This window comes from Hevea brasiliensis, chromosome 3, assembly GCF_030052815.1.
Source record: "Hevea brasiliensis isolate MT/VB/25A 57/8 chromosome 3, ASM3005281v1, whole genome shotgun sequence".
Classification (NCBI taxonomy): Eukaryota; Viridiplantae; Streptophyta; class Magnoliopsida; order Malpighiales; family Euphorbiaceae; genus Hevea; species Hevea brasiliensis.
Window position 1 is genome coordinate 4101112 of NC_079495.1, and position 12243 is coordinate 4113354.

Genomic DNA, 12243 nt, shown 5'->3' on the forward strand with positions numbered 1-12243 from the left:
AAAGCTAAATTATTTTAAATTGAAAATAGACTTAAAAGTATTTTAGTATTTTCACTAAATTTAATAGAAATTAATTATAATTTTAACAATAAGAGCTAACTTATATGTTCATTGAAATGTCAAAAACTAAATTACTTAATTTCAAAATTACAAAGATTAATTTATAAGTTTAACTAAATATCAGAGACTAAGTTATCAATTAAATAAAATCCTATGAACTAAATTATTTTTAAATTAAAGATAGAGTTAAGAACATTTTAATCATTTTTGTTAGAATTAATAATAACTTCATTGAAATTTTAATAATAGAGGCTAAATTATAAATTTTATTAAATTTTAAAAACTAAATTATATTTCACCCTTAAAATTTTTTCACAACCTTATTTTTATTATGAAATAGTTATCTTTTGAATTAAAAATCTTCACTCATTATACCTTAAAAATAAAATTAATCAGATTATAATCATTAGCTTTTCACAATATTTTTAGCCGAACTCTTCAACCTCAATCGGTGTATATCAAATCAAAATTAAATTTAAAAAAAAAACCCTTGATTTGACATGTAATAAATCAAGTTCAGCAACCTGATCACATGTACTATTATATTTATTTTTTTATCCATATTATTATATTTAATTATTAATTCCTTAAAAGAAATTAATTGAAATTTTAATCCAAGATCATCAAATTGCAATTGTCGACCCCAAAAAAACAAAATCCTTAAGACGTATTTAAGGATTTGAAAATTTAAATTATTTGAACCAATTGAAAGATAATAAAAAATAAAATTTAAATTTGAGACCTTGTACACCATCAAACTTATATTTGACCGTTCTTTCTTTATATATATATATATATATATATATATATATATATATATATATATATATATATATATTTTAGATTATATGATGGATGAGATAAAACTATTTTCAATAACAAATTAAATTATAACAGTTCTCAAAATATACAAGTTAACAGAAGAACAATTGAAGGAAATTTCAATAGGAAGTGGAGTGCAATTGCATTCACAGTCCATAGCTTACTATTATTATTATTATTATTATTATTTCACAGATATGTCCATCAGCTGGACAAAGAGGTTCAATTATTGACGATGGAAAGAAGACGTGATGTTAGAAAAAGACGAATGTGAGGAATGGGAGGGTGAAAATTTTTGCCAATATAAAGCATATGAAGGAAATCAGGAATGGCGTGATTGTGAAACACCAAGCATAAAGAAATGGAGAATGAAGCACTTCGGCTCCCCGAGTGCTGAAGCCTTCTTTGAATCAATCAAATAATGTTATGCAAGTTACCTTGATGGTAGAAACAAAACAGGACCGATTCAAGGGATAGAACTGGTCCCAAGGACTAAGCTCGATTCTCTCTCCAGGACCATGAACTGGACTAAAATGAGCAGTGCAGCCCTATTGTCCTATTTGATTTGAATCAATTTTACTTTAAAAAGAAAATTTTTCCAAAAAAATTTAACCGCTGGATTGCTTCAACTCGTATCAAACAGAAATCACTGGAGACTGGACCAAAACCGAATCAGCCCCCATAGTCTGGTTCAAATTCATTATCTCCACAAATCGAAACCTGCTCATGGCTGGAGCTACTTGATGGTGGATGCTCATCTTAAACCCATCAGTCACCCCTTGAGCAATAGACGATGCCCTCCAGCCAGGCCAGAGGAAAAAAGTAGATACATGTTGGTTGGTTGTTGCTGATTCGCCTGAGCAGGATAATCACCTCAGCTGCTCAAGAGAGGAGTTGATTTCAAAGATGTGGTTTGAGTGGAATGAAAACATGCAAATGATTTTGATGATGTGTTTTTTCTCAAAGCATCACTCAACCTTACCGATCGTTAACTCAAAGACCAAAATATTGGTTCAAGAAATATCCAAAATTGTATCGAAAGCTGCAAAACTGACTGAATTTATAAACATCGACCACCTAGTTACATCAGGGGCCAAAAGCACCAAAAAGCCTCGATAAAAATAAAGCCAATACACCTCAGAGGAACAAGAGCTGATATTCACCATTTGCAAGCTGACAAAGCTGGTTGTAGGAATATGTATCTGCCAAAATAAGAATAGATTATTAGAAGTTGCAGAAGGCCTATGTAAAGTGAAAAATACAAGCAAATAGCCCAAATACTGATTAGTGTTTCAACCCCAAACACATCACAAGCACAACCACCAAGAATATTTCAAAATTAGATCTCCCAAACATTGTGTTAGTCCTTATTAATTTCTAGCTTGAACACAAAGAATGTACACTCACGTATGCATAAAAGTACTCATTTGCTGGCCAACTGTCTCATCTGATTGTTAATGGAAAATATTCCATCAACTCAACTCAACTCAACTCAACTCAACTCAATTAAGCCTTTATCCAAAAAATTTGGAGTCGGCTATATGGATTCGCTTTCTCCACTCTGAACGATTTTGAGTTAAATCATCAGAAATGTGTAATGCTTCTAAGTCATGTTGTACTACTCTCCTCCAAGTCAATTTAGGTCTACCTCTTTTTTTCTTTTTATCCTCTAACCTAATGTGCTCTACTTGTCTAACTAGAGCCTCCGTATGTCTACGCTTCACATGACCAAACCACCTCAATCTCCCTTCTCTCAACTTATCTTCAATTGGCACCACTCCTACTTTTTCTCTAATACTCTTATTACGGACTTTATCTAGTCTAGTATGGCCACTCATCCACCTTAACATTCTCATCTCTGCAACTCTTATCTTAGATGCATACGACTCTTTCAGTGCCCAACACTCACTACCATATAACATAGTCGATCGTATGATTGTACGTTAAAATTTTCCTTTCAATTTATTGGGAATCTTACGATTACATAAAACTTCCGTGACACGTCTCAATTTCAATCATTCGGCTTTAATCCTATGACTAACATCCTCCTCACATCCCCCATCTACTTGAAGGACTGAGCCTAGATATTTAAAGTGATTACTTTGGGGCAGTATTACTCCATTCAAACTAACTCCTTCCTTATCACCAGTTTGGCCTTCACTGAACTTGCAATGCATGTATTCTATCTTCGTTCTACTTAACTTAAAACCCTTTGACTCTAGAGTACTTCTCCAAAGTTCTAGCTTTCTATTAACTCCTTCTCGTGTCTCATCTATCAGAACAATATCATCCGCAAATATCATGTACCAAGGAATACTCTCTTGTATATGTTTTGTCAGTTCATTTAAAACTAATGTAAAAAGGTAAGGGCTTATGGCTGATCCTTGGTGTAATCCAATTGAAATCGAAAAATCTCTTGTGTCCCCTCCCACTGTGCGCACAATAGTAGTTGCTCCTTCATACATATCTTTCAATACTTGTATGTACCTAATAGATACCCTCTTTTGTTCTAACACATTCCATAAGACCTCTCTTGGAACACTATCATAAGCCTTCTCCAAATTAATAAAAACCATGTGTAAATCTTTCTTCACATCTCTATATTTCTCCATCAAGTTTCTAATGAGAAAGATCGCTTCCATAGTTGAACGGCCGGGCATGAAACCAAATTGATTGAGAAAGATAGAAGTATCATGACGTAGTCGATGCTCCACAACTCTCTCCCACAACTTCATAGTATGGCTCATGAGTTTAATTCCCCTATAGTTTGAGCAACTCTATATGTCTCCTTTATTTTTAAAAATAGGTACTAAAATACTCTTCCTCCATTCATCAGGCATTTTCTTTAAGTTTAGAATCTTATTAAATAAAATAGTTAACCATGCCACTCCCATATCTCCCAAATACTTCCACACTTCAATTGGTATTTCATCGGGTCTACAGGCTTTACCCACTTTCATTCTCTTAAGTGCTTCCTTTACTTCTAAAGATCTAATCCTTCTAGTATAATTCACATTCTTTTCTATTGTTCTATAATTTATATTCACGTTATTACCATTTTGACTATTATTAAAGAGATCATTAAAATAATTTCTCCATCTTTCTTTAATGTCCTCATCTTTCACCAACACATTTCCTTCTTTATCCTTAATGCACCTAACTTGATTGAGATCTTGACATTTCCTTTCTCTCCTCCTTGCTAATCTATAAATATCTTTCTCCCTTTCTTTAGTTCCAAGTTTCTCATATAACTTTTCAAAGGCCTGTGCTCTTACTTGACTAACTGCCTTTTTTGCCTCTTTCTTTGCTATCTTGTACTGTTCATATGCCTCATTATTATCACATTTAGGTAATTTCTCATATCATTCCCTTTTTCTCTTCACTGCCTTTTGTATTTCCTCATTCCACCACTACTCTCTTTTGAGGGTGGTCCCTGTCCTTTAGACTCTCTAAGTACTTTTCTAGCTACTTGTCTAATCTTTAATGCCATCTGTATCCACATATCATTAGCCTCCATATCCAGCTTCCATACTTCGGACTCGAGAAGCTCATTTTTGAACTTCACTTGCTTTACTCCTTTGAACTCCCACCACTTTGTTCGAGCTACACTATTCCTTCTGACCTTACTTGAATTGTTCCTAAACTTGACATCCAAGACCACTAACTGATGTTGACTTGTTAAAGCCTCTCCTGGAATGACCTTGCAATACTTACATAGAGCTCTATTTGTCTTCCTAGTTAAGAGAAAGTCGATTTGGCTTCTATGTTGCCCACTTTTGAAAGTCACTAAATGTGACTCTCTTTTTATAAAATAGGTATTTGCTAGTATTAGATCGTATGCCATAGCAAAATTCAAGATGTTTTTTCCCTCCTTATTTCGACTGTCAAAACCAAAACCTCCATGAACATTCTCATAACCTTGTCTATCACTTCCTACATGCCCATTCAAATCTCCACCAATGAGAACATTCTCTTCATTCGGTATGCTTTGCATTAAATCATCCATATCTTCCCAAAAACTTTGTTTACTCTCACTGTCTAATCCTATTTGTGGAGCATAAGCACTCAACTCAACTCAACTCAACTCAAATCAACTAAGCCTTTATCCCAAAAATTTGGGGTCGGCTATATGGATTCACTTTTTCCACTCTAAACGATTTTGGGTTAAATCCTCAGAAATGTGTAATACTTCTAAGTCATGTTGTACTACTCTCCTCCAAGTCAATTTAGGTCTACCTCTTTTTTTCTTTATATCATCTAACCTAATGTGCTCTACTTGTTTAACTGGAGCCTCCGTATGTCTACGCTTCACATGACCAAACCACCTTAATCTCCCTTCTCTCAACTTATCTTCAATTGGCACCACTCCTACCTTTTCTCTAATACTTTCATTACGGACTTTATCTAGTCTAGTATGACCACTCATCCACCTTAACATTCTCATCTCTGCAACTCTTAACTTAGATGCATACGACTCTTTCAGTGCCCAACACTCACTACCATATAACATAGCCGGTCGTATGACTGTACGGTAAAATTTTCCTTTTAATTTATTGGGAATCTTACGATCACATAAAACTCCCGTGGCACGTCTCCACTTCAACCATCCGGCTTTAATCCTATGACTAACATCCTCCTCACATCCCCCATCTACTTGAAGGACTGAGCCTAGATATTTAAAGTGATTACTTTGGAACAGTACCACTCCATTCAAACTAACTCCTTCCCTATCACCAGTTTGGCCTTCACTGAACTTGCAATGTATGTATTCTGTCTTCGTTCTACTTAACTTAAAACCCTTTGACTCTAGAGTACTTCTCCAAAGTTCTAGCTTCCTATTGACTCCTTCTCGTGTCTCATCTATCAGAACAATATCATCCGCAAACATCATGCACCAAGGAATACTCTCTTGTATATGTTTCGTTGTATAAGCACTAACTATATTTATTGTTTCTCCTTCTAGTACTAGCTTTACTAGTATAATTCTATCTCCTACTCTTTTCACAGCTATTACTGCGTCTTTCAATGTCCTGTCTATGATTATACCCACTCTGTTCTTGTTTCTCTCCTTTCCGGTAAACCACAGTTTGTACCCTGAATTACCCACTTCCTTACTTTTCTCTCCTACCCATTTAGTCTCCTGAATGCAAGCAATATTCACCCTTCTCTTTTCTAAGGTATCCACAAGCTCCATTAATTTTCTTGTAAGTGATCCAACATTCCAAAGTACCAACCATGATCATCCTCTTATCCTGCTCCTTCCTAATTGGTCTCCTTTTATGATATCTTCTATTATTTTCTATGTCTATCTTGTGTTCTGTTCCACTATTTATTCTACTATCTGTCCTATGAACTAACTTCTTTAACCCTTGCTTACTTAACACCACACCCGAGCGCCGGCATGACGCGTCGCTTTCGGTGAACGCCCTACAACCTTGCATATTTCTCACTACACCCGGGCTCCGATGTAGCGCGTCGTTAGTAGAGGACGCCCCAACGTTTATATCATTTGAATCCATATCATTCCATCAAAATTTCAAATTAAAAAAAAAAAAAAGTATTCAGCAAGCAAACATTGCATGATTGTAATTAGATTATTTCTACTAACGGATACAAGTACTTAATGCCATCTGCTGATTTCATAGTTGGACTTATGTAAGTCATCTGCAGGCTAGTAGTTGTACGACATGCAGTGGAGAGCAAAATAGCAATCAGAAGTTACTAGAGAGGGGTTTGCACTAAGTCCATGCACGAATCTGTATACATAAATATCATTTTGCATGAACACTTGAAACAATTTAACAGTAAGGAACAGGCCACAAAAAAGCATTTCTTTTAGAAAATGCAAGCAGGGGACTAGCCTGTCGGCTCAAAGCAATGTTAGGAAGAAATCTGATAACAAAATTATTACCAAATGTGTCGCCAAAGTTGGTCCATATTTCAGCTTGGATGGATTTTTCACTGTCAGCAATGCCAATAACCTCAACGAAATTTGTAAGAGGAACAGAAGGTGGGGTGCCTTTGACAGTAAGCTGGTGATCATCTGTTGATTTCCCAATTACAGCTCCACGATCAGATCCAAGAACTTGAATGACAATTCGGACCCTCTTCTGCACATGCATGGGCAACAGCCCTCCATTGACAAAAATTGCAGGTTTCGATGTATCCATACCCTGCAAAATCACAAATAAGAATTTTACAGCCACACAGCAAATCAAAACTCAAAATTTTCTGAATGTATGTAAGATTTAACTCTATTAAAAGTAGTTTCAGAGGTCAGAACAGATTTAACTCTATTAAAAGTAGTTTCAGAGGTCAGAACTGCTATGAGTGGACTCTTGATTCAATTTCATGACTCACCTCTACTAAATAGGCCTCTTAAATATCCCCATATTTTTCCCTCTTCCCTTGCTATATTGCCGATACAAATTACTGCTAGAAAATTTTTTTAACACAATTAAACTGGTGAGTACCCGATCCAGCTAGTCTTATACAAGAAACTGAAGGAGCAGGCCCAGCACAAAATTTTTTTCATGAGCTCTATAACATTCAACACATGCGCATTGACTATATAGATAAATTCTTAGAATTAAGCTAGCACCTCTTTCACGCATAACATCAAACAGATAGATTACGGCTTTCTATCGAACTCTTGCCGAAAAGAAATCCAACCAAACGATATAAAACATATGATACAAAAGTCAAAAGAAATCGATCAGAAAGGAAACTCGTGCTAGGGCTTAATTTGGTATTTTAAACTGCAAAATTCAGATTCAGATGTTTTCACAGCAACCAAACACTGATTAAAGGGAGATTTAGGATCCAGAGCCTTACCCGATTCTCCAGAAAAGCTCGGTTCAACAAAGATGAAAGCACACCGAGTCCGTGCCAGTCGGCGAGCGATCAAGAAGATAGGAATAAAAGGAGCGCGCCAGATCTTTTCAGTCTTTTTCTCGATAATAAGAAATCAAATAAGAAAGGCGCTAAAAAAAATGCGGGAGAGATGAATTTTTGTAGTGGATCCCTACTCGGCCCGATAGCAATTATAATTATCGATGTTATTATTATTATTATCAAAAATTACTATTTAATTTACGTATTTTAATAAAATAATTTATATTTATATTTTAAAAAATATATTATTTAATTTTTTTTTTACTTTTATTAAATTATTTAGACCTTATATTAAATATTTTGTTCATTAATACTAATCAAATTACTATTTAATTTATTTATTTTATTAAAATTAATTAATACATATATTTTGAAAATATATTTTAAAAAATATATTCCTAGATAATATGATAATTTTGTTATGTGAAAATTAAATATAAATTTATATATTTTTTAAATTATTTAAATATTTCCATTGAAATTATTGGACATTATTATTTTTTATATTAGAAAATAATTTTTCTAAAGTATCATTTTATTATTTGGAGATATAGAAAATTGAATAACTTTTTTTTGCATGTAACTTATATTAATTTTTATCAAAAAATGAAAAATAGAGAGAACGAGGAGAAAAAGAGTACGAGTGCATAGAATAAGAAATATGAGGAGAACGAAATAAAAGGAAAATGATCATAATAATTTGGGTATAAAAAAATAATATAAAATATTAAAGTGTTAATAAAATCAAGTTACATGGACTAATTTTTTTTCTTAAATATAAATACTAATTAATTAGTTTTATTAAAATAAAAAAATAGTTTGACTAGTATTAAAATTATTTAATTAATAAAAAAATTGATGATGAGATTAAATAATTTAATAAAAGTAAAATATAAGAATTAAATAGTATACTTTTTAAAATATAGAAATAAAGTAATTAGTTCCATCAAAATGTAATTATTATTATTATAATTATTATTAAAACCTATTGAAGATTTTAATTTCAATATGTCTTTAAAAAATAACATTTTAAATATAATTAATATATAATTTAAAAATACTATTTATTTTGAAATTATTGTAATTAATATATATCAAACATAACTCTAAATTAATTTTTAATAAATTTTCATTATTATATTTAAAATAATATTTTGTTTTCAATAATAATTCAAATAGTAATGTTAAACCAACTTTTGTGTTTAATTCAGTTGTGATTGGATGCATGAGGTCTAGAAAAGGAAACTAGTGTTTTATTTTCCTACACAAATATTATATATGTATTTTTTTAGAGACCAAATTATATAAAATTTTAAAAGAAATTAATTTAATTAAATTTTTATCAATTTTAATGTTTGAAAAAAATTTAATTTTTTAATTTAAATTTTATTTTTGACAAATAGAAATAAGTATAATTGTGTAAAAATTTAATTAAATTCTTTTTTCAAATTATTTATTCCAGGTAAAGCCATTATATATTTACAGATTATGTTTTATGGTAAAAAAAAAATCTAATATTTTTTTAAGTAGGAATTTATTTATTTTTTAATACAATATCTTCCTTTCTATATTAACAATTAATAGCCAGATAAACCTATGTTATATGTAGTACATTAACAATGTAACAAAATATAATCAATTACGTAATATAATTAAAATTGTAATGTAATATGATATTTTATTTATAATAATAAAAGCATAATGTAATACCATACTATCATAATTATTTACATATATATTTTGATGAAATTTAATCAAATTATTAATAAAATTTTAATATATAATATTATTTTATTAAATATTATTTTTATTTAGAATTATTAATATTTTCATTATTATTGTTACTAGGTAGTTGTGAGGTGATTACGTGGTGATTGTGGTAGTGGTGGTAGTGATAGGTGGTTATGGCGGCGGCAATCATAGTTAGGTGATGATGGTGACAATCCCAGTGACAAAGTAGTAATGAGAGTGGCGTCATAGTGATGATGATGGTGATGGCAATAGAGATAGATAAGCAGTGGTGATGATGATAGCGTTAATAATATATAAAAAATAAAAATAAGTAATTATACATCAATTTTTATATGTAATAATTATTGTGTTACTTAATTTATAATTAATTAAATTATGTAATTACCGTTTTATTACGTTAATTTATTTTATATTACTAAATAAAGTAATCAAATATTAATTACTGTTTTATTACATTAATTTATTTTATATTACTAAATAAAATAATCAAATATTCAATATAAACACAGTTACATTACACCTTTAATTACAATCTATCAAAAACATTATATCAAAAACAGCCTAACAGTGTTAATATTAACTGGTTAACATGACAAAGATGAAATGATAATTAAAAAAAAAATTGATTATTCTACCTTGCCACTCCTACATATAGGATTTTTTTTTTAACTACATCTGATTTATCATGAACTCAAAATATAAATATATAGTGAGACCTATATATTAAATATATAATTTTTATATATTTATATTTTGAATTTATGATAGACTGAATTTACACAAAAATTTATCATTAATACATTTAATTAATATGTGAATTGCCAATTAAGCAAAATGCAGGGACTGGGGCTAAACTTGAATTGGCTAATGCAAAATTTTGACTTTATTATAACACAGTATTTGAATTGGATTAACAAAGATGGCAATATTGCCAATCTTTAACTACTTCCACAACAATAATTAAGTGGAAATGGGGATGCCTATGATCTCACATTCCATTTTTTTTTTTTAAATAATGAAGATATCAAGAAAAATAATAATAAAAAAAAAAGTAGATTGAAAACACCATCCAAGGGCAAAAGGAGAATAGGATTTCACTTCTCTCTCAATTTTCTGGTAATTGCAAATGCTGCCCCAGCCACAGCAACAATGACTGCTGAAACTAAGATGGTTGTCTTGAGTGTTTGCACAGCATCCCTTCTTCTTTCCCTTTCCTTCTTCTTTTGTGTAGCCTCTTCTTGTTCCTACAAAATAGAATTATATTATACAATATATCACCATTCATTGGCAAGAGAATACTGCAAATTCTGCTCTAAATTGAAGAACATTCACAGTACAAAAACTGAACAACAAAGATAGAACGTAAAAAAGAATTCTCTATGCTTTCATTTGGTGGCTCATGAACTCCCATCGGAGCGTTATAATCATGCCAATAGTAATATTCAGACAATTCCACACCACTAATCCAACCACTTTATATATATATATATAAATAAGTGGTTGGATGAAGCGTTAAGATTACCTTAAGATCCTTGGAGGTAGCAATATCAGATGATACAGAATCAACTTCGAGCTTCTTGTTGTGGGCAGGATGTAATTCTTTGTCAACATCAGCAGCAGGAAAGGTTGAGGTTTCTGAAGCTGAATTTGTTGCCATTTTTCTTTTAAACAAGGTTTCTGAAGCTTTCTTTGTTTGTCCAAGATAATTAAGAAGAGAGAAAAAAAGAAAGAGACCCACAAAACTTGGCTCTTAAATAATTTTATTCTAACAAGTGTCATGTCCTAATATGCTTAGAGTTTTATGTGGTCTCAAGTCTCCACTTCCTCTTTCTGTTCAGAACTGCCCGGAAAATCTGTCGGAAATTGCTATTTCCTAGAAACTTGTCAAACTTAAAAAGACAACAGGCAGTACTTGGAACCGCATAAACTGGCTTTACAAGGCCACAAATTATCTTGAGCTTGTATTGTCTTGAAGACACAAGTTAAATGGCCCATTGAATAGAGTATGTAATGTGTATATATATATATATAAGCTAAGTCTTAAAATGGATAATGCAAGTATGTCACTGAACAAGAGTGCATAAAATTATTATGTGGCATAACATATTTTATTTTTATTTATATACTTTTTTATATATAAAAAATTATCTTATCATATTAAATAAAAATTTTTATTAAAATATTTATAAATTTCAACTATTTAAATCTTATCTCTTATAAAATAAAAAATTATCCAAAATTATTTTTACTTAATATGTTTGATTTTACAATTCTGGAGATTATATATTCTGCTTGTATTATATATCTCTAAAAATAATAATTTTTTAATTAAAATTTTTATTAAATTAGAATAAAATATTTATCTTTTTTCAAAAATTATATTAATTTATATGTTTAAATGATTATTTAATAGAGAACTATTTATAAAATTTTAAATTTTATTTTTAAAAAACATTTTTTATATTTGAAGTCTAAGAATTTTAAAAATGATATTTTAAAAATTATTAGGAAGCATATGTTTTTTTTTCCTACTTTGTTTATTAACATATGTCAACTAATTTAAAAAATAATAAAAAATACTCTATTAATTGATTAATTTATTAACACTTAAAATAAAATTATAATTAATTAAAAATTTTAACATTAATAAAATTTTACAATATAATTATAAAAATATAAAATATATATATTAAATTATATAATTAAAATAAAATA

The 12243-nt window shown here is 30.3% G+C and overlaps 2 protein-coding genes across 2 annotated transcripts; both read right to left on the reverse strand.

Annotated features, from left to right (window-relative positions):
* Positions 1-1819: 1819 nt before the first annotated feature.
* LOC110645967 (replication protein A 14 kDa subunit B) lies at positions 1820-7903 on the reverse strand. Its single transcript, XM_021799248.2, has 3 exons — positions 7717-7903; positions 6794-7055; positions 1820-2084 (listed from the first exon to the last, which is right to left on the reverse strand). Exons 2-3 carry the CDS (start codon positions 7050-7052, stop codon positions 2020-2022), a joined length of 324 nt encoding a protein of 107 aa, XP_021654940.1. The 5' UTR covers positions 7053-7055; positions 7717-7903; the 3' UTR covers positions 1820-2019.
* Positions 7904-10383: 2480 nt separating this feature from the next.
* LOC110645981 (uncharacterized) lies at positions 10384-11818 on the reverse strand. The gene is made up of 2 exons (XM_021799266.2): positions 11051-11818; positions 10384-10772 (listed from the first exon to the last, which is right to left on the reverse strand). The coding sequence occupies exons 1-2, from the start codon at positions 11183-11185 to the stop codon at positions 10623-10625; spliced, it is 285 nt and encodes a 94-aa protein (XP_021654958.1). The 5' UTR covers positions 11186-11818; the 3' UTR covers positions 10384-10622.
* Positions 11819-12243: the final 425 nt, after the last annotated feature.

Bases quoted from the DNA above. Each gene is read 5' to 3' on its own strand.
- LOC110645967 (XM_021799248.2), bottom strand. From the start codon at position 7,052: ATGGATACATCGAAACCTGCAATTTTTGTCAATGGAGGGCTGTTGCCC. The intron at 2,085-6,793 runs GTAATAATTTTG...TTATTTTGGCAG, and splicing joins CAACTTTGGCGACACATTTG to ATACATATTCCTACAACCAG.
- LOC110645981 (XM_021799266.2), bottom strand. From the start codon at position 11,185: ATGGCAACAAATTCAGCTTCAGAAACCTCAACCTTTCCTGCTGCTGAT. The intron at 10,773-11,050 runs GTAATCTTAACG...TCTATTTTGTAG, and splicing joins CTACCTCCAAGGATCTTAAG to GAACAAGAAGAGGCTACACA.